At 43.3% G+C, this 22,152-nt stretch overlaps 1 protein-coding gene across 1 annotated transcript; it reads left to right on the top strand.

Annotated features, from left to right (window-relative positions):
- The first annotated feature begins 991 nt into the window (after window positions 1-991).
- pom121 (POM121 transmembrane nucleoporin) lies at window positions 992-21,166 on the top strand. The gene is made up of 13 exons (XM_078172282.1): window positions 992-1,597; window positions 5,893-6,102; window positions 6,366-6,515; window positions 9,587-9,667; window positions 9,803-9,974; window positions 10,064-10,152; window positions 10,236-10,315; window positions 12,115-12,236; window positions 12,353-12,452; window positions 12,812-13,087; window positions 13,955-15,694; window positions 16,377-16,475; window positions 20,923-21,166. Exons 1-13 carry the CDS (start codon window positions 1,026-1,028, stop codon window positions 21,021-21,023), a joined length of 3,792 nt encoding a protein of 1,263 aa, XP_078028408.1. The 5' UTR covers window positions 992-1,025; the 3' UTR covers window positions 21,024-21,166.
- The last annotated feature ends 986 nt before the right edge of the window (window positions 21,167-22,152 follow it).

The following is a 22,152-nucleotide window of genomic DNA, read 5'->3' as shown; positions in this document are numbered from 1 at the left end:
AGAAGGAATGGCTTTGAGCCTGAACACAGCCAAAACCAGGGAGATGGTGGTAGATTTCAGAAGGAGGAGGTCACCCCATCAACCAGTCTCCATACAGGGGGAAAACATTGAGGTGGTGCACACCTACAAATGTCTGGGGGTCTTCTTGGATGAGAAGCTGGACTGGTCTTTTAACACTGGTGCCTTCTACAAGAAGGGACAGAGCCACCTGTTCTTCCTGCGGACACTAAGGTCCTTTGATGTGTGTGTGTAGATGTTCTATCACACAGTGGTGCCAGTGCACTTTTCTACGCTGCAGTATGTTGGGGAGGCAGGTTGACAGACAAAAACACCAAGCATTTGGACAAGCTGGTTAAAAAAGCTGGCTCTGTGCTCAGCAGGAGACTGGACCCACAAAGAGCTGTAGTGGAGAGGGGCACATTGAACAACCTGAATGCTATAACGGACAATAGCAAACACCCTCTCCACAGCCTCCTGGAGCGACAGAGGAGCAGCTGCAGTAGTTGCCTCATCTCACTGGATTGCAGAACAGAGTGTTTCAGGAGCTCCTTCGTCCCCACGACAATAAGACTGTTTAACTCCTCCTGAATCTAGTCATACACACACACTTACACACATCACATAAGCCTAAACTGCCTCAACTGGCTGGACCATACAATATTCACTTTGCACTAAATATGCTCACTTTAATCCATTGCTCACTTTTTATCCACTGCTCATCATTATTATTATTATTATTAAAATTATTATTTATTGCTGTTTCTTGTATTTTTTGTACTTTTTTTGCATGCCTTGCAGTTTTGTTTTTTTTTTTCTTAAGTTTTTTAAATACTGAAATCTTTAATCTGACTCTTTCCCCTTGACTGCTGTAACACTGGAATTTCTCAACTGTGGGATCAATAAAGGTGTATCTTATCTTATCATATGACTCCAGCCCGGTAGGTGGCGCTGATACACTGAACCGTCGAACGCCCTAAAATCCAGAGAAGAAGAAGTAGCGTCAGAAGAGAGCAGCATGATGGGATATGAGAGTCCTCCGGCGGCGCGCTGCCGCCATGTCACCTAGAGAGAAACACTTAGCGATTCTCTCTGCTTTAGGCCTAGTTAGTCTCGCTCTTTATTATATTCCTACGTTTCTTTACGCAACTTTAATTCTTGCAGTGTGTTGTATTGTGTGTTACTATCACAGCGGAGAACCGCTTCCCGCCAGGTTAGGCCTCAATCCGCGGGCTGGGCTGAACGTCCCTGCCGTGCTCCGGCGCTGGTTGTGGGGCTGGGGGGTGACCGGCGTGTCGGCAGCCGGACGGGGGAGAACGAAGAGCGGCAGAAACAAAACCGAGCTCCGGGACTCTGAGGGACACTTCAGAGAAAGACTCGTTGAACCTGGGATTTACCGGAGAGAAACCTTGACAAGTGACTCGTTTCTTTTCAGCCCCCGGGATTTCCTCATGGGGAGTTACATCGGGAAGCCCGAGAGTCCAACCGCCGACCCCGGGAGGCCAAGAGCGGGCAGAAACCCCCGAGAACAACTGCGTGAGAAACTGTCCAGACCCAACCATGCTGTCTGTACCCCAAACAGGAGGCTGTCATTTGCTGGGTACGTTCATAACCAAACCACGCTATATCAACGTCTGTCAGGAGGCGGAGAAGATAAAGGTTCAATTTCTTGGCGGGTTTTAACGTTAATTATTAACTCTTAAGCCGTTGGAAGCGTCTTTAACGGCACACTGACATAAGTAAAACTATATATAGCACCTGCCTCCTGATGGATGTTCAATACAGACACAAACGTGTAGAAATAGTGACGTTAATACCTTCAGTTCGTGACCATTGAAATGAGTTAAGACTTGGCTTCTAGTTGGTATGAAACACTCAATAATTGTTAAACATGATTACGTTTTATCTGCCTTTATTGACAACATGGTGATGTATTTTAAAAATAAGAATACAGCATGACACATTTACAGGGAAAGACCATGGACGTATTTTCATCTATCCATCCATCTTGCTGGTATTTAGTAAGGAAACTATAACACTAACTTTTGAGAACTGGGACAATTCATGTCCTACAAAAAAACCCCATAAAATTATAATTTATCAACACTCTAATGCTATTTTCGGGGTGAAATATTATTTTTAAATGCTTTATTTATGTGAAGAAAAAAAACCTCAATGTATAAAATTTTGTTTTGCTTTCATTTTTTAAAACTGCCAAACTTGCCCTGTGCCAGAAAACAGCCTTGTCCAGACAAGAATTCACTACTTCAAACTAGGGATATACAATAATATCGGCAAGTCATCTGTATCGGCCGATATCAGCTTTAAAAGGAACATGCTTTTTCTTATTTTGAACAATGAATGAATATTACATACGTTGAAATGTATTGTGTTTCATGTCTCTTTCTGTTGGTGGGCTGTCACAATAAGAGTATGCATGCATAATATGATGTTAATTCCACTACAGAAGAGACTTGATTATCACTAAAATCTGGTGGGGGAAAGGGTGGATACATTGGTGATTGGTAGAACGAATTGTTAAGAATCGGCATATCGGATATCGGCAAAAAAATCTAATATCTTGCAGCCCTACTTAATACTATTAAAAACCTTCAGAATCTAAAACCAACAGTATGCACTGATAACATCAGTGTAAAAATGTGCTGCTATAATAAGTTATTTATTAATTATTGACCCTTTAAAAATGTGCCCCATTTTCTGTCAGTCCTGTCAGATTTCCACAAAAACATTATTTAATCAGACATAAAAGGGGTTAGCTATATCACAAGGACTCCCGTCTCACCTCCTGGTTTCCAAAAAGGTGTAAATGCTGCTGTTGCAGTTCTGGTGAGCTTTCTATTTGTTGATATATTCATTAAATAATATTTCTATCAGGTGTACAGTACAGGCCAAAAGTTTGGACACACCTTCTCATTCAATGCGTTTTCTTTATTTTCATGACTATTTACATTGTAGATTCTCACTGAAGGCATCAAAACTATGAATGAACACATGTGGAGTTATGTACTTAACAAAAAAAGGTGAAATAACTGAAAACATGTTTTATATTCTAGTTTCTTCAAAATAGCCACCCTTTGCTCTGATTACTGCTTTGCACACTCTTGGCATTCTCTCCATGAGCTTCAAGAGGTAGTCACCTGAAATGGTTTCCACTTCACAGGTGTGCCTTATCAGGGTTAATTAGTGGAATTTCTTGCTTTATCAATGGGGTTGGGACCATCAGTTGTGTTGTGCAGAAGTCAGGTTAATACACAGCCAACAGCCCTATTGGACAACTGTTAAAATTCATATTATGGCAAGAACCAATCAGCTAACTAAAGAAAAACGAGTGGCCATCATTACTTTAAGAAATGAAGGTCAGTCAGTCTGGAAAATTGCAAAAACTTTAAATGTGTCCCCAAGTGGAGTCGCAAAAACCATCAAGCGCTACAACGAAACTGGCACACATGAGGACCGACCCAGGAAAGGAAGACCAAGAGTCACCTCTGCTTCTGAGGATAAGTTCATCCGAGTCACCAGCCTCAGAAATGGCAAGTTAACAGCAGCTCAGATCAGAGACCAGATGAATGCCACACAGAGTTCTAGCAGCAGACCCATCTCTAGAACAACTGTTAAGAGGAGACTGCGCCAATCAGGCCTTCATGGTCAAATAGCTGCTAGGAAACCACTGCTAAGGAGAGGCAACAAGCAGAAGAGATTTGTTTGGGCCAAGAAACACAAGGAATGGACATTAGACCAGTGGAAATCTGTGCTTTGGTCTGATGAGTCCAAATTTGAGATCTTTGGTTCCAACCGCCGTGTCTTTGTGAGACGCAGAAAAGGTGAACGGATGGATTCCACATGCCTGGTTCCCACTGTGAAGCATGGAGGAGGAGGTGTGATGGTGTGGGGGTGTTTTGCTGGTGACACTGTTGGGGATTTATTCAAAATTGAAGGCACACTGAACCAGCATGGCTACCACAGCATCCTGCAGCGACATGCCATCCCATCCGGTTTGCGTTTAGTTGGACGATCATTTATTTTTCAACAGGACAATGACCCCAAACACACCTCCAGGCTGTGTAAGGGCTATTTGACCAAGAAGGAGAGTGATGGAGTGCTGCAGCAGATGACCTGGCCTCCACAGTCACCGGACCTGAACCCAATCGAGATGGTTTGGGGTGAGCTGGACCGCAGAGTGAAGGCAAAGGGGCCAACAAGTGCTAAACACCTCTGGAAACTCCTTCAAGACTGTTGGAAAACCATTTCAGGTGACTACCTCTTGAAGCTCATGGAGAGAATGCCAAGAGTGTGCAAAGCAGTAATCAGAGCAAAGGGTGGCTATTTTGAAGAAACTAGAATATAAAACATGTTTTCAGATATTTCACCTTTTTTTGTTAAGTACATAACTCCACATGTGTTCATTCATAGTTTTGATGCCTTCAGTGAGAATCTACAATGTAAATAGTCATGAAAATAAAGAAAACGCATTGAATGAGAAGGTGTGTCCAAACTTTTGGCCTGTACTGTATGTCGACTGTAACAGGTCAACTCTGTACTACAGAGTTGGCTTTAGACGGGCTACAATGTAGCCCGTCTAAAGCCAAACTAAATAAAGAAAAATAAGTATTCTAATTAGCATTAAGTGAAGTCTGAGCAACTTTGAACAGTAAAATGGCTACTCACTAAAACTGCTGTGAAATGAAAAAATATATAGCTTTTTGTCAACTCTATCAGATCATACCTTTGATGTCCATCATCTATGCTATTCAGGAAGAAATGTTATCACTGGGATGTTGGACCATTACAAGGTTTAACTGTCAAGACTGTGGTCTTTCAAAATATATTTTCTCAGCCTAATTGAAAAGCAAATATCAAAACCCCCTAAAAATAAGGTAGTAGTCCCATCCTCTATCAAGACTGCAACAGATATTCAATGTCGAGCATGAAGAAATGTAAAATAAGAGGAACTAAAATTAGGAAATGGAATCATATGAACAAAGAAACTGTCAGAAAGTAGACAAGGTAATAAAATATCAATTACTGAAAAATAAATCCATATTAATAATAATCCATAAATCTATATCATGTTTAACATTAGACAGTGATATATCTCCTGTTTCCAACTGCCAGCAAGACCCACTGAATTTGTTCTCTTTGATCAAAAGTTGCCATTGTAAGTGTGCCTAGTCTGCCAACTAGTCAGTGTGGTACTTACCCTTTAGTCAAGTCCTGTGGCTTTGTCGTATAACAGTCCTCTAGGCTGCTGTTGGTCAAGAAAAAAAGCCACAGAGTCACATAAACATGCACAACCAACAATTTCAACATATTGTAAGAATGCCCTCTCTGTGTTTCTCTGTTTTTGGTCCTCCAGCATTCCCCTCTCAAACCCTCTGTGGAAGTCTATCCAGCAGCAGATTGTAGTTTCAAAGGAACTTCATGTGGTCTCGAAGATGTCGACTGTCTGCCCAAAGTGATAAAATGTTTACCCAGGGCAAAACCAGCGTTTGAGTCCAACATTTCCGTAGGTTATGCTGGCCTGGCATAGAGCGTGTAGTGAAGAAGAGCAGAGTGGACAGTGCTGTGTGTGGAAATGTTGAATTTAAATGCTGTTTTCAGCCAAGCCAAACATTTTTATCATTCCTGGCAGACAGTAGGCATCTGTGGAATCACAGAAATATCTTTGAAGATGCAACCAGCTGCTGGATAACAGGTAAAACAAATCGAGCCTGGACTTTACCTCAAAGGGTTGTACAGAGAAGGCTTTGTGACTTAATCACAAATGAGGCTCTGAATGAGTTAGATTAGTGTTGTATAAAAAATGAATACACCTTTGTTGTGTATTTGGTATTGGATGCAGGTTACATGTCTTGCATCATGTTCCCCCCCCCCCAGGGAGCCGCTTGGCACAGTGGGCAGGTTCACCATCACTCCTCAGCGTCACTACCCCCTGCAGCAGCCGGGTTTCTCATCAGTGGGAGTCCTCCCTCCTGTCAAGTGGGATGGCTTCAGGAAGAAAAATATCCTCAGCCCTCGTAACTCACCGGCTGTCCTCAGCCCCGTCACTGTGAAGATTGCCAGGCCCGACCACCACAGCTCCCCCAGGTCTCTACATTCATTCTCAGTCTGCCATCATACCAGTGTGTTTGTGATTTTGCTCACTATCTAGAAGTAAGCTAATGTATTTACGTTATTATATACTATTTTCACAGTGTGCTGTTGTGTTTCAGATGTTAGGACATGTTATTGGTTTCCATATCATGTCTGAAAGCTGCTATTTTATATGTTAAGACACGTAACACCTAGCTTTGCTAGCTTTGACTGCTGATATTTACCATAACTTCCTTGTCGCCTGTTTTTGCTTTTAGTTTCGACCATCTGAGTTGTGCGGGGCTCCCCAGAGCCCCCGTGGACCCCTGCTCCAGAGAGAGTGTCCTCAAGGTGTTGAAGGAAAGCCGCAAGAGAGAGGTGGAGGATGAGGACAGGAGCTTCACAACTGAACAGAAAAGCAAAAGAAGGTACAAGAGAAGACTCTGTTGCTCACGTGCTCCTCCACTGGCACTGATTACCTTCTTACCGTATGATGAACGTTAGCCTCGGTACCAAGAATATGACAAGAAGAACCACAGTAATGATCTAAGCAGGGCACACTGTTACTCACTTTCCAATCATACTTCCTGCATGGATGAATGAATATCCAGCAAAAAGCTTTACATACAGCATGCCTGCTCATTCTGTAAATGTTGCCGTCATGTCTGAATGAAGCTGTAGCGTACATTAATATCCCTTTCTACACAGAGATGGCGCTATAGAGCTGCTACGAAGTCACTTCTTTACACCTCCTTCGCAGTTTTACACAGATTCAAACAACAGCAGTAACATATTGCTCTAGTGTGTGATTTTAAGCAGCATGCTGGCATCGCGGAATTAAATGAGGCATGGGGGTGTGACATGTAACCCAACAGTGTTGGCCTCTAGTGTGACACATAACATGTGTCGACAGCTCTTTATAAACTATAACGATAGCATAACATGGTAATAACAGTCGTCTCTGTTATATAGCAGCTGATCATGTCCTTTTCTCAGAGGGCAAGGAGCTCCCGGACCTCATTGTTTTTCCAATTTGTGGACATTTTCAGCTGCTGTTCTACTTTGAGTTAGCTGCTAATGGCTGTCAGCTACTTTTTAAATCCACTGTCGTCGGTCGCACACATAACACACCGTCAAAACACTGCACCCGTGCCGTCTATGGTACCATCCTGTCGGCTGTACCCTTCACCCAGAGGTCGTTTTTGAGTTGTTACTACCTCTGATGCCGGCTTTAAGGTGAGACAACTTTGTTCCCTCATTCCACGAGTGTACCGTTTGTACAAAACAATGTGGCGGCATAATAGCGCAATATTCCCGCCTTGAACAGTAGGGTTGGGTACCGAAACTCGGTACTTTTTGTACTTGGTGCCGATTCACTTAAAATGAAACTGTGCCAAATTTCGGTACCTGAGGTGGAGGCGGAGCGAGAGCGCATGACTCGCACCTCAGACTCAGCAACAATGGCGACAAAAACAATGTGCAGACAAAAGTTAACGTGCAGCACTATTCCTAAATGTTCTCAATAAAATGTTGAAACTGAGAAGTTTAGACTATGGGCCCGAACGACACATAGTGCGTCCAAATTCACACCCGTTCTTCTCTGTGGATTTTCTCCGCGACCATGCGTCATAGCGAGAAGCCACGCATATCAGCGGAAACAGCAGAATTGTAGCTTTCTGACAAGGCCAAGCACTTGCACTTGTCAGTAATTCAATGTTTTCACAGCGAAAAATTACAATAAAATGATGTATAACAAAGCTTTCATACAGCTTTGCACACACATTACTCTTGGATGGATTACTCGCGAACGCAGGCTCACACAGAAATGCCACGCATATCACATGAAAGCGCAGGACCACACACATCATTGTGCTGTCATCCCATCACGCTCTAAATCCAGATCAATTGTCTACAAAATAAAAACCTGACGATTTCTTTATAATCCATTATACAGATCTTGTTGTCAGTCACTTCATATAGTGAGGAATATCGTATCTTACCACGTCTTAGGCTTGCGTGTGTTTCTCCCTGTCTATCCACATTTGTAGTCCGGCTTTCAAGATGCAAATATCTCCATATTGTCCAGTTGACACTCCATCAAACTTTGTATGACAAGACCAGCCACTTCACCTCTGCGCACCCAGACAACTGCAGCCTAATTATGCATGTTGACAGGGCCGTAGTCACCATATACATTGAGGGGGACACGTGCCCCCCCACCAATGCCCAAAATGTCTCCCCAATATATAACTGAAACTGAAAAACAAATATTATCTTGGAGGACATCATTGCACTTGGTTGACTATTTTTCTATGATCTTAGATGTAAATATTGCATGTTTCTTTCAGATAAAACACATTTTTGACTTGTGAATGAGTCAATGGAATTTCTTGTAATAATGAAAAAATACTGGCAATCATGTCCGCCTGGCACAAACCACATGTTTTGGACAACTGTGAAGTGACAGAATGTCCCAGTATCATGGTTCTCATATTGCCAGATTCCAGAGAGTCTCCCCTCTTCATATATGGCAGAATATGTCTTTTTCCAACTTGCTATGCTGAGATACATGTAAAAATGTAAGAATTTAGGCACACAGATTTGTTTTTCTCATTGATATAAAAATGAATATAAAATACAGGCACATAGAAGAACAGAGATAGCATGATATAGCATGTGTATGTAGCCTTTATAATGACTGTGATATGAGCTTAAAAGTAAAGGCAGTTAAAATACCCCAAAAAGGCCTCGGGCCCATAGGGTTAAAAAGTACCAAAATAAGTTACCGTTTGGTACCGGTACCGAATTCCAGATACCAGTACCGGTACCGTATCGGTTCAGTTATGAACGGTACCCAACCCTATTGAATAGGCAGTGTAAAAGGGGCCAATGTGACAGAATTTAGATTGTCTGAACGACCATCATTTTAACAGCTGATGAACCCAGCAATGTTACACATTATGTGTCTGAAAAGGGCTTTAGGGGTTTTTTTGGTCAGCTTTCCTGTTACAACTTAAATCAAGACATCTCAACATAATAATATTCAAGACCTGGTTCATACATCAGACCTTTACATCTGGCATTAAAATGCGTTTAGGGTGAATAGATTGTTATGGGATAGTACTTGACCACATGAAAACACAGGTGTAAATGCAGCCAAACTGCATTGAGGACAGATTGTGATCCCCTGTCGGCAAAATGTAGATTAACCCAGCTCTCTAATAAGCAATTAATCTGAAATAACAGCACCGTCTTCAAGAGATTACATATATATTGCTTAGCTTTATACATAAAGATGATTTGTCCAAAATTCAGCCTTAAAATTCATTTAAAAATATCGTCAAAGATTCTTAAAAAGTGTTACGTTTAAGTGGCTGAAACCGGTCGACAGCCTGTCGTATCTAGATACAATCTGGATACAAGACGCATTTTATTCAAGGTGTAAAGTTTCAGTCAGTCAGAGTGTATACATGTGTGTAATCCATTTTTATTTCTCAAGGCGTAACGACAGCGGTGGAAGTGCACACTCTGCTTTCGAGCCTCTTTTGCCCAATGGAACACCATCACAGCTGGTCCCTAAGTGAGTTTAACTTTTCTGAAGTGACATCATACTGTCTCATCTTGTTTTTGAGTTTGACTTACTGTGTATTTGATGCTTTGAAGTTAGTGTGGCTGTCTAAATGTAGGTGGAAATACTTTTCTTTCCCTCCTCCAGGCCAGGAAGCCTGAAAAGAGGGATGGCGTCGCTGGCGGAGGAGTCCATCATGAAAAGGTCTCGTACCTCCTCCATCAGCTCTGGCAGTGGGGTCCATGCCCCGAGAGGAACCCCAGGCTCGTTGAGAAATCCTATCCACAGCTCCTACAGCTCTACACTAGGCCTCAGCCAGGTAAAACCTACCCGCTGCATTAAAGTGCTCTTGGCCCTGCAGAGAGAAAGTGGAGCTGTTAAGCTTTAACTCCATGTTTACCATCACAGTGGAAGAAGCGGTCAGCACCCAGCTCCCCTCTGTCCAGCCCTGGATCATCTCGCTCTCAGACTCCAGAAGGAGCCTCCAAAAGACCCAGGTACTTCTCAGTTGTTTTTGTGCTTTTTATCCACATTTATTTCTGATATTATCTCAGTTTGTAACTTGTGGTTTCATTACCAGAGAGGACGAGGGGCAGTCTCCCAGCTCAGCATCCTCAGCGAGGTCAGACCAGACAGCCTCTGACAAGGCACCTGTTACTTGTAAGTCTCATTTATCTCCACTGGCTGTCCTCTTGTGTAGTAAACAAAGGACTTCCTCAGGCTTAGACGTGCAGCAGATTACGCACGGTTGTATAATACTGACAGAACATTTTAATGACTAGCTAAATTAAAAGCTGCATGATTCTGCTTTGTCCCAGAGGCAGTTACAGGTCACTTTAATGGAACTGAAGTCATTACGTATCCCACATAGTCAGTTATATATATCCCTTCTAAACCAAGGACCCATTTTTGTACCAGATTTTCCGATACGTGAGGTAACCTGTGTGAGACTCCTCCACTCTAAACCTGATTAAGTGCAGTGTCTCTGTGTTAAGCTGTTGACATAAGATGCAGGTCAGGCAGCGTGTTACATAAATGGGTCATTGTGCATGTAAACTGTTGGTCACACTTTGACTGCTGTGACCAAAAGCTACTGATGCACTGGTTCAACTAATAATAATTCAGATACTTAAACTTGGGGTGTACGTTTGGTCTCCTTTTTTACAAATTTAAAATCTGTACAGTGTTGAATTCATTGGGATATATTAGGGTTGGTCCCAAATATTCCACTATTCGGATATTTGTTCATTGGGTAGGTTTTTTATTTTCAATTCTGGGATTCAGATTTTTTACATTTTTATTTATTTATTTATTTTGAGATATGACATTTAAGAAATTACAAATACATTTCAGCGTTTCCTTTCAGGGTTCCCTCAGTCATGGGAAAGCTTGAAAAGTCATGAAATTTCACAATCAAATGTTCCAGCTTTCAATTTACTGGCCCATCTACGTCCCAACCCTCATCTATGGCCATGAGCTCTGGGTAGTGACCGAGAGAATGAGATCGCAGATACAAGCAGCTGAAATTAGTTTCCTCTGTGGAGTGGCTGGGCTCAGCCATAGAGATAGGGGGAGGAGCTGGGCGCCTTCCGTCCACTGGTAGGAGGCCCCGGGACAGACCCTGAACACACTGGAAGGATTACATATCTCATCTGGCCTGGGAACACCTTGGGGTCCACCAGGAGGAGCTGGAAAGTGTTGCTAGGGAGAGGGACGTTTGGGGTGCTTTGCTTGGCCTGCTGCCCCCACGACCTGGCCCCCGGATAAGCGGATGAAAATGGATGGATGGATGGATGGATGGATGGATGGATGGATTTTCCAGGCCTTGAACAGTCAGGGAATTAGTAAGAATCATTGGAAGTTTTGGAAGAGTCATGGAATTTTGTTGTGTTCAATGTGTTTGTCACTGAACTTAGCAATACCGCTATCATTCATCAAAATTGCATCGACAAGACAACATGAATTTTTTTTTTATTAGTTTGAAATATTTCATGAAGCAGCAGGAGCAGCCACAGTGAGCTGTTAGACGAAGAGCTGCAGGCAACACACCTCCAACTTCTTAGCAATGAAACCAACTCCTTTTTCCCTGATAAACATTATCAGGATCTCTATTAACATCGGGTTTCAATTAAAAAACGCCAATTTGGTGCCAGCGCTTTGACACAAAATTCTCCCCCAACATCTTGTCAGTCATCTCTACTTACTCTTGTGACAAGTGAAATCTGACTTCGGGCTGCTCCTCTGTGCTGCTGCTGATGTAGAGAGCAGACACATTCAGTTTCCATCCAACTAAATAATGATATTGAAAAAATGCCAAATGACGGTGGGGGCAGTGGAGCGTATCAGAAAAGTGCATCCCTGCATGAAACTGGTGTTGGTTGTATAGAGGTAGACACACACTGTGTATTTCTTTTTCCGTTGGATTTAGTTTTATTGTCCATTATGTAATGATGTTGCAGCCAAACTGACTCCAGTCCCCAAGGTCCCAGTTCCTACCTCAACAGACTCTACTGGTAGTGGTGGAAAGAGAAAACGCAAGATCCAGCTGGTGTCCAGCCACCGGGACGATCACATCTCTCTGGTGAGGTGGTGGGGCGGGGCTACATTTTCAGACTTCACGCTTTCAGTAACCTTTGTTTATATGGTCATGTGTTACAGTGACCTCACTTTCTCTACTTAACTCTTGTTGATTTGCAGCCTCCGCCTCCAGAGCTGGGCTACACCATCACTGTGAAAGACCTGGATGAAGAGAAAAAGGCTGCCATCAGCAAGATCCAGAAGGTCCTGGAGACGCCCGGTGAGTGGAAGCATCCACAGGAAAACACCATTTAACTCTTCTTTAAATTCAACACTAATTGGTTCATGCTGCACTGTACAGACTCAAACACTTGAAGAATGACAAGCTGGCCTTCATTGTTAATCTAACCTTAAAATAATATCAACTCAAGACTCAAAAGTCCAATTCCTTGAGTATTGCAGCTGTACAATAATTTTAATCATCCAAATAGTGAAGCAGCTTTTCATCTCTGCTTCCTTGTTTCTGAGATGTTACAGTGATTTCTCTTTGAGGTTGTGTGTCAGGATCATTAGACTAGACCAGACTCGTGTGGCTGCCAGCCTGACCTCTGACCTTCCTGTCGATGTGTCCTTGTTTAGCTCCAGAGCCGGAGAAGTCTGTCTCTCCGCCAGCCACCACCTCCACCCAGCCTGCCTCCTCTGCCAGCTCTACCACCACCACCACCCTGAGCAGCCTCCTGGCCGCTCCTCTGCCCACAGCCTCCTCCAGCCCTGCCATCCCAGTCATCAACCTGGACCCCAGCCCCGGCAGCAGCGTCAGCACAGCACCTGCAGCCTACAACCCACTGCTGGAGGCTCTGAAAGTGAAGATCAGCTCTCCTAATAGCTCCACAGCTGCTGTCAACACAAGTGCAGGTACGATCACTGAACTGAGGATGTTCTCAGGGAAGTTTTGAATTCATCTTTGCAATATAAACATAAATTTTGTTTTTTTCTTTCTCTGGCCTAACGATAAAGTTTGGAAATGCAGAGTAATTTTTTAAAAATATTAAATAAGCAGGTTAAAAAACCCAAACACTGAAAAAGAAAAATGGAAATAAGCTGAACTTTGTCTTTGTTTTGATAGTATTTTTAAGTTTTAAGTTTTAACTGTTATCACAACTAAATGTTATCACAACTAAAATGTTCATATCCATCAATATCGATAATTATCACTCTAAAAAAGTCGAATCATAACTTCTTTGCCGTTTAAAGGCTGATTATTGCTCCGGAGTGAAAGTTGAAAAAACCACAAAGTTTATTTTGGTTTAAACTAATATTTATTGTCAGAACTTGACAAGGTTCGCCAAATAGCAGAACATTTCACAAATCTGAGGAAGATTCAGAACAATTGTCATCAAAATAATTTCAATAAATAACACAATAATATTCACTATAACTCGCAGCATTCACAGACAAAGCACTTGTCTTTATCTGGACACATTTTCTCCACAAGTACAACATACTACCATTATTAGCACAAGCCTATGGCATTTTACATTGTATAAATTAGCCTAGCGACAAATGGAGATTGCCTCTGTTCATATGAAGCCAGGATAAATCCCAATCCCCTAAGGACAACACAACACAAGACTTAAAATGCTATATTGTGCGGTGGCTTTATTGTCTTCACAATTTGTTGTTTTTAATCTGTGAAATATAAATAAATAAAAGCTTTGTTTCCACTGAGGGATATATCATGATATGTATTTATCATCCAGATCTTATTTGTTTTGTCTATAGTGTCTGCATCAACCACACCGGTTCAACCCAGTGGCTTAACCCTGAATGTTTCGAACCCAGTGGTTCCACCACAGCTCCCTCCTGCCTCCCAGTCTCAGTCCTCCTCTGCTGGTGTGGAGCAGCCTTCTGCCTTCACTCAGGTGCTGAGTCAGGTGTCCAAGGCTTCCAGCAACCCTCTGCCTACAGCAGGACCAACCCTGTTTGGATTGACGAGTCAGATCAGCACCCCCACTGCTTCTTCAGCCTCTAACCCAGTCACTACTGCTGTGACTACCCCGGCCAGCAGCTCAGAGTCGGTCAGTAACGCCAACCCTCTGCTGGCTTCAGGGTTCAAGCCCATTTTTTCCGTCACCACCACCTCATCGGCTACATCAGCATCAGAGAGCAAACCTCCTGTCCAAAATTTCAAGCCCATCTTTGGAGCTGCCACTGCAGCTGCTGGCTTTGGACAGCCTCCGCCCTACACGGCTGCCAACCCCGACTCTACAGTTTCCTCAAGTACTACATCTTCAATGTTTGGTGGATCAGCAAGCAGCACCACCGTTACCCCATCTGTTTTTCCCGGCATGACCACCACTGGTACAGCTTCCACTGGTTCCATCACAGCCACACAGTCTGCAGCTGAGCCAGCCGTCAAATCCCTCTTTGGAAACTGGTCAGCACCATCCACAACAAGTACCAGCTCAGCCACAGCGCAGGCCCCCAGTACAGGGAGCACATTTCAGTTTGGAACTGCTACCACCACTACTGCAGCTGCCCCCGCTGCTGCAACCACAACCTCCAGCAACAGCAACTTCACGTTTGGTGCCACACAGCCAGACCCTCAAGCAGCCAACCAGAAGGTATTCGCCTTTGGTCAGGCAGCACCCAACCAGAACACAACCACTGCTTCATTTGGAGGCTTTGCCATGGCCAACACAGCCTCCACCGCTGCTGCCGCCACCACCCAGTCCACCTTTACCTTTGGAAAGTCATCATTTCAAGCACCAGCGGCACAGTCAGCCTTTGGCTCCTCTTCGGCACCGGCAGCACAGACAACCTTTGGCTCCTCAGCGGCACCGGCGACGCAGCCGACATTTGGCTCCTCAGCGGCACCGGCAGCACAGACAACCTTTGGCTCCTCAGCGGCACCGGCAGCACAGACAACCTTTGGCTCCTCAGCGGCACCGGCAGTACAGACAACCTTTGGCTCCTCTTCAGCACCGGCAGTACAGACAACCTTTGGTTCCTCAGTGGCACCGGCAACGCAGCCGACGTTTGGCTCCTCTTCGGCAACAGCGGCAACGGCGACCTTTGGAGCCTCAGCAGCACCACCAAAACCATTCACCTTTGGAAGCAGCGGGGGAGCATCATCTACACCTGCCTCTAACACTGCCCCAACCCCTTTCGCCTTTGGTTCAGCTGCTGTCACCACAGCAACCACTTTTGGGACCCCAGCTAAACCGGCATTCGGAGCCAGCTCCACTGGTTTTGCTTTCGGTGGCACCACCGCTCCCTCAGCTGCACCACCAACCTTTGGTGCAGCAACCCAGACTCAGAGCTCCTCCTCAGCCACCTTCACATTTGGCGGTGCTGCTCCTCAGCCAGCTCCTGCCGGCCCTTCTCAGTCAGCACCCGGTGGATTTAACTTTGGTGCTGGTATGCCATGCCCCCAGTTTGGAACACCAGTCTCCAATAATCCTGCACCACAGATGGGAAGCTTCAACTTTGGGGCTGCTGCTACTGACAAACCAGCTTTCGGTAAGGAATAAAGACAGATTTATTTTGCTTTGTTATGTTGTAACCCAAGCTACGGTGGGATTTCTGAAAGAGTCACAAGTATTGTATTGGCTTTAACAGTTATTCAGACTTTATTTTTTAACCACAGTTGGGAATATTTCTCATGATCTTATTCCAGTTCTTTGTTTCACAGTTTGATTCACGATAAATTCTGGAGTCAATAGAAAGAAAACAGTGCACTATTTTTAAGCTCCTACTTCAGTAGGTTTTGTCAAATCATTCAGTCGTGATTTTAGTCCATTTGATTGCATAATAGAACATAACTGGCAGTTGAGCAACCTGCTCTTGATATAGGAAAATAAAAATCGGAGACAGGTACATGAGGGTACCTAGCCTTTCATTTGGAAACATGTTCAACTCTTTTGACTGAATGAGAATCATGAAATACTATGTATGACAAATCTCTGAGTAATACTTCCTCATTTAAAACTACAAACTCTTCATTCAAAAATTTTGAAAAAAGTAAATGGGGAAATTGACACCCCTCCTCATCTAAACCTCTGTATCGACACAAGTATGCTTTGCCGGTCTCTGTGGCTTGTTTTATAGTACTCTACATGTGTTTCTTTCCCAGTAAAGCTCAGTGGTTTAGCCCCAGTCGGTTGTTCAGTTTAATCGAGTTTGTGTGCTGCTTTCTCTGCAGGGACGTCGACCCCATCATTCGGCCAGGGTGCTGCTACAGGTCCAAATCCCTTTGGAAGTCCTGCAACTCCAGTCCAAGGCTTCAACTCTGTTCCCTTTGGTGGGTCATTATGCCGTTTTTAAAAGGCAATGATGAGTAGTAGCAGTTAGATGAAGAGCTGCAGACTCCCAACGACCCACTTAAGATGTCCTTGGCTGTATGATTTCTTAAGTTGCAAAAACACCCTGTGTTTTTTCACTGGAGGGGAGGCGGAAAAAAAAAAGCTTTTCACATCAGCGGCGTGTCAAGGGACTATATTCAACTTATCTCGCATTGTAACATGCATTATGACAACGTAATAAGGTTTATGTTTGTTTATAAATGAAGTGAAGGCACCTACAAGTGTTTTTAGTTTGTCTCAGAGGCTTCAGAGGGACTCCGCAGCTCCGCTCCGCTCAGCTGTCTGCTGCTGCTGCGAGAGATCAAATTTTATTGGGGGCGGGGAAAAGTGCGAGGGAGTCAGCAGTCATTCAGTTTGTTGCCCTAGTAACCCATTTCCACTGAAGAAGTTCCTGGTACTATTCAGAATCAGAATCAGAAATACTTTATTGATCTCCGAGGGGAAATTAGTTATGTTACAGGTGCTCTTTGCAAGAGAGGAAAGATACGTGAAAATATAAGAAATTTAAACAATAGTATTTACAAATATATCGTTAATTAAACAGGAATTATTAATAGACGTGTATATATATATATATATATATATATATATATATATATATATATCATACTTGCCAACTCTCCCGATTCACGCGGGAGACTCCCAATTTTTAACCCTATCTCCTGCGATGCTCCAGATCAGTAATTTCTCCCGCTAATCTCCCGATTTTACAGTGAAGGAAACAAGTAATATTGTGGGGGATATTTGTCGCAGTATCTGGCAACCCTGGCCTGCCTGGGCGTATGAGGCAAGCCGGTGATGTGACTTAGTCACTCGCTGGAGGCAGTGATACGCCAAGTAGCATTGATACTGCCGGAAAAGAAGAAGTCGAAGTCACTCACTGGTTTCTGTCTTCCGCTCAGGTCAGCGCCCAGACAGAGATGGATAGAGAAAGAGAGACAGGAGCTGTGTTCGAAATCGCTCCCTATCACGGATATAGTGCACTATATAGTGTGTTCGCCATTTTGTAGTGTTGTTCGAATTCTCCGTGGTTAATTTCATTCACTATATAGTGGACTATAAAATACCCACAATGCACAGCAAATGTGAGTGAACAAACGATGTACCCTACATTTTACTTGCGTATACCACAATGCAATGCGGTCGTCTTTTGCCAGAGGAGAAGAAAAAATTTCAGTTAGTGTCTGAAATCTCGTTCAGTCGTTCCCCATGTAGTGCACTATATAGTAAACATGAAATAGTGAGTGAGTGAGTAGCGCACCGAAATTCTCGTGCGAGCCGGAGCACTTCTGTTCACATCAGACGTGCATTTCTCCACGCTGGTCGACAGGCGGTTCTGCTCCCAGCTGTTGTCTCCGTCACCCGGCTTAACACATTCGCTCGCGGCTCACACAGAAAATAGACCAGACGCCGAAACGACAGAGCTGCGCAGCGCGGCGCAGCCGGTGTGGATGACACAATCGGTTAACACGTGCGCCGAAAGGAAACTGGCTTCGCTTTGAGGTGCTTTGAGGCTATTCACAGCGCTTCCGCGGGCGGTGTGGCCTTGGCGTGACACTCCTCCGAGGGTGGCACAGTCAGTGGCACACACTTTTTAATTTAATGTGCAATAAATACTGCATACTAAATGCATTGCAGTGTAACCGCCTTATTATTTAGCCTTCTGGTACTCATTTCAACAATTAAAACTGCTAATTTTTTCATTGTCCTCAATGGTAAACAGAATCATTTGTTGAATATCAAAGAAACAACATTTTCAGAACAAGTTTCCTTCATCAGGTTTAAAATACAAGGCAAGAAATGACGATAACTATACACACACCCTGCGAAGGAACCTTGTTCCTTGGGCCGATACACCGATGAAAAAAATCTCCCTATTTTTCACAACCCAATGTTGGCAAGTATGATATATATATATATATATACACACACACATACATATATATATATATATATATATATATATATATATATATATATATATATATATAGTAAGTTGAACAAGATTATTTACACAAACAGAATATATACAGGCTGGGGGGCTGGAACTACTACAGAAACTACCACTCGCTCGGCCCTCTCAACCACCGTGTCTCCACTGAGAGAGCGGAGTCAGAGGAACGTTCCTTGGTGGCCTTCTGTGTCTTCTTCTTCTTGTGTAACCTTGTGTGTATTGGCGGTTAATACAGCATTACCACCACCTAGTGGATTGAAAGCGCATTACACCTATAATGGGCTTTTATTGGGAAATATAGCTCAAATGCGACCCACAGTGGTAAAATTAGGTATATAATTCGATATATCGGTTTGGTTAGATATTTGGCTTTAAATCAAACCAGTTGGAAAATTTTCAAACCGGCACAAGCCTAGCCGCTAGCCTAAAAGTAGTTATGGGATTGGGCTTGAGGTGTACAAGTACGAGAACTGCAAGGAGAGGGAATGAGACAGTTTCAAGATGAGGCGAAAGATGTGACCAGATAATCATAATTTATAGAAATACAACACAGTGAGGATACAGACATTTCATACACCAGACATATATAATGTGGACCTGGCAGATGCACATTTAACCCGTGTTGGATTAGGGTTGGGTACCGAAACTCGGTACTTTTTGTACTTGGTACCAGTTCACGTCGGTACTACCGAGTACCGATTCACTTAAAATGAATCGTGCCAAATTTCGGTACCTGAGGTGGAGGCGGAGGGAGAACGCATCACTCGCACCTCAGACTCAGCAACAATGGCGACAGAAAAAATGTGCAGACAAAAGTTAACGTGCAGCACTGTTCCTAAATGTTCTTAATAAAATTTTGAAACTGAGAAGTTTAGACTATGGGCTCGAACAAACAAAACAACAAATTCACACCTGTTCTTCTCTGTGGATTTTCTCCGCGACCGTGCGTCATAGCGAGAAGCCACACATATCACATGAAACGGCAGAACTGTAGCTTTCCGACAAGACCACGCACTTGTTGGTAATCCAATGTTTTCACAGCGAAAAAATTGATAAATTTACAATAAAATGATGTATAACAAAGCTTTCATACAGCTTTGCACACACATTACTGTTGGATGGATTACTCGCGAATGCAGGCTCGCACAGAAATGCCACGCATATCACATGAAAGCGCAGGACCACACACATCATTGTGCTGTCATCCCATCACGCTGTGAATCCAGATCAATTGTCTACAAAATAAAAACCTGACGAATTTCTTTACAACCCATTATACAGATCTTGTTATCAGTCACTTCATATAGTGAGGAATATCGTATCTTACCACGTCTTAGGCTTGCGTGTGTTTCTCCCTGTCTATCCACATTTGTAGTCCAGCTTTCAAGATGCAAACATCTCCATATTGTCCAGTTGACACTCCATCAAACTTTGTATGACAAGACCAGCCACTTCACCTCTGCGCACCCAGACAACTGCAGCCTAATTATGCATGCTGACAGGGCCGTAGTCACCATATACATTGAGGGGGACACTGTTGCTGCTACATGTTATCGTAACGTTTGTTGCTGTGATATTGAACCCTCATAAAGTGTTTGATCCATAACCTTGAATGATTATAATTACTAGTCAAAGAGCCTTCAGTCTGAACCTCATGTTGAGTCAAAGCATTGCATGTTTTTGCATCATTGTTGGCAGAGCTGATTTTAAAATGACGTAACCGCACAGCTAACTGCAACAGAGAGGAAGAGGAGTGATCTGTAGATGAGAGAAAAGTAGAGAAGCTGTTACTTTGAAAGTTTGGGTGCAGCCCTGCTTAAAGGTCTCAACTAAAACATATTTTCGTGAAAATTAAGGCTGTTAAGCGATTAATAAAAAATATGCTCTGTGAATAATTAATTAGAATTAATCGCATATGTTAATTTTTGCTGCGAAAGTATTTGAACATTTCAATTCAAATTCATTTTTTTCATTTGTGTCGCAGTGAAGCTGCTGGATTTTGGACACAGTTGTCCCCCTGTCCTCTACCACCCAAATTGGTCTGCTAGTGCTAACATCAGAGGCTGTGCCAGCTCAGACCACCGGGTTCACTGCTAAATGTTTTTTGTTGAGGTGATATTTCAGGCTTCAAGTTCTCTGATGGTACGAAAATTCTTTACTGCTGAAACTGCAGAGAACGCTGCGCCTATCAACAGTTCCATCTGGGTGATGTAAATGTTCTATTCATGTGACAAAGCCACTGTGGCCTTCAGTGACACACTGGGTCAAAGGGCACCACGGATGCGTAATTTTTTTTTAGCACATTATTTTTTTCTGTGATTAATTAATTGAAATTAGTGCATTATTTTGACAGCCCTAGTGAAAATGTTAGAAGTAAAAAAAAAAAAAAAAAAGTCGATGCTTAGAAAATGACAGTGTGTTTTCATCATCAGGGTCTCCAGCGACTCCCTCCTTCTCAATCGGAGCCGGATCGAAGCCAACTGGAGCACGCCAGAGGCTGCAGGCGCGGAGGCAACACAACAGGAAGAAGTAACCTGCTACATGTGTCCAGCACCGCTTTCAGAGGACTTCAGCTGTTGCTGTTGCTGCTATGGTTAATCTGGCTAACATCGCTCCGTTCCAAGACCAACACCCCCCCAAACCAGGCCGCCACCATGCCCTCTGCTTCCTTCCCCTCCTCCAGTGGGTTGTGCTGGCCCGAAACATTGTGCTTGCAGAGGAGTTCGAAAGAACACACCAGCTTGCTGAGTTAACGCTGCCTGGATGACTACATGACCCAGTGAGGGAATGTAGCAGTGAGGAGACAGAATCCATAACGATGTACTATACTTGAAGAGAGAAGATGAGTGATAGTTTGATTCTGAACAAAAGCATATCCAAAGTTCTCTTTTCCTTTACAGTCTGTGGACACTCCCATTGGTTCGTCTTAAGGAGAAAGTCGAGTCTGGCAGAGACATGGAGCCTCGGCTCAAACATTTATTTTTTTACGTGAAGCGCTAACTAGTTTGTATGTTACAGAATATTTGAGTACATTATCTGAACGAGTCTGAATAGGGTGACATGCACAGTTGATTCAGATAAGGTACACAACACTGCAGTGTAAATGTAAAGTTATGAGACGTTTGCATTTTAAATTATTTTTTTAATTGGCTCTCTGACCCTGTAAATGAATGATGTGTTTCTGCACTTAAAGGGCGACTTAGTAAATGTCTTAATGTAGTTAGTGCAGACCCTCGTGTTCTTGTTTCATACTCTTTGTCATTGCAAGCATTCCCAGAGTCCTCCTGTGGACAGCCTTTTGTTTTTTTGTTTCTTTTTGTTATTCACAGTGATTGCCAACACTGATGTAATTAGCAGGTCAGCATGTGATTAGGATGACTCCTCTTAACCTGTGCTGACAAAACCACCAAAGCCAATTCTTCAACTTCATGCCTGTGAAAAGAATCTGTGATCTTTATCTTTAAATCCTGAGATGTGTTTGTTTGTGCCAGACTACCTCTCTTTACTCCAGGCACTGAATCCGTGTTACTTCACTGAACAAATAAATCTGACAGGATCAACTAGATCAATTTAGATTTTACCTTCAACTACTGTTAAGACAGATGTACCTTTAATAAATTCAGTAAGTTTTTAAACATCTGCACACCAACACATCATCCCCG

Source organism: Epinephelus lanceolatus, chromosome 11 (assembly GCF_041903045.1).
Source record: "Epinephelus lanceolatus isolate andai-2023 chromosome 11, ASM4190304v1, whole genome shotgun sequence".
Taxonomy (NCBI): domain Eukaryota; kingdom Metazoa; phylum Chordata; class Actinopteri; order Perciformes; family Serranidae; genus Epinephelus; species Epinephelus lanceolatus.
The sequence above is the reverse complement of the archived record's forward strand: the minus strand, read 5'-3'. Positions and strand labels throughout refer to the sequence as shown.

Bases quoted from the DNA above. Each gene is read 5' to 3' on its own strand.
- pom121 (XM_078172282.1), top strand. From the start codon at position 1,026: ATGAGAGTCCTCCGGCGGCGCGCTGCCGCCATGTCACCTAGAGAGAAA. The intron at 13,088-13,954 runs GTACGATCACTG...TTTTGTCTATAG, and splicing joins TGCTGTCAACACAAGTGCAG to TGTCTGCATCAACCACACCG. The intron at 15,695-16,376 runs GTAAGGAATAAA...CTTTCTCTGCAG, and splicing joins TACTGACAAACCAGCTTTCG to GGACGTCGACCCCATCATTC.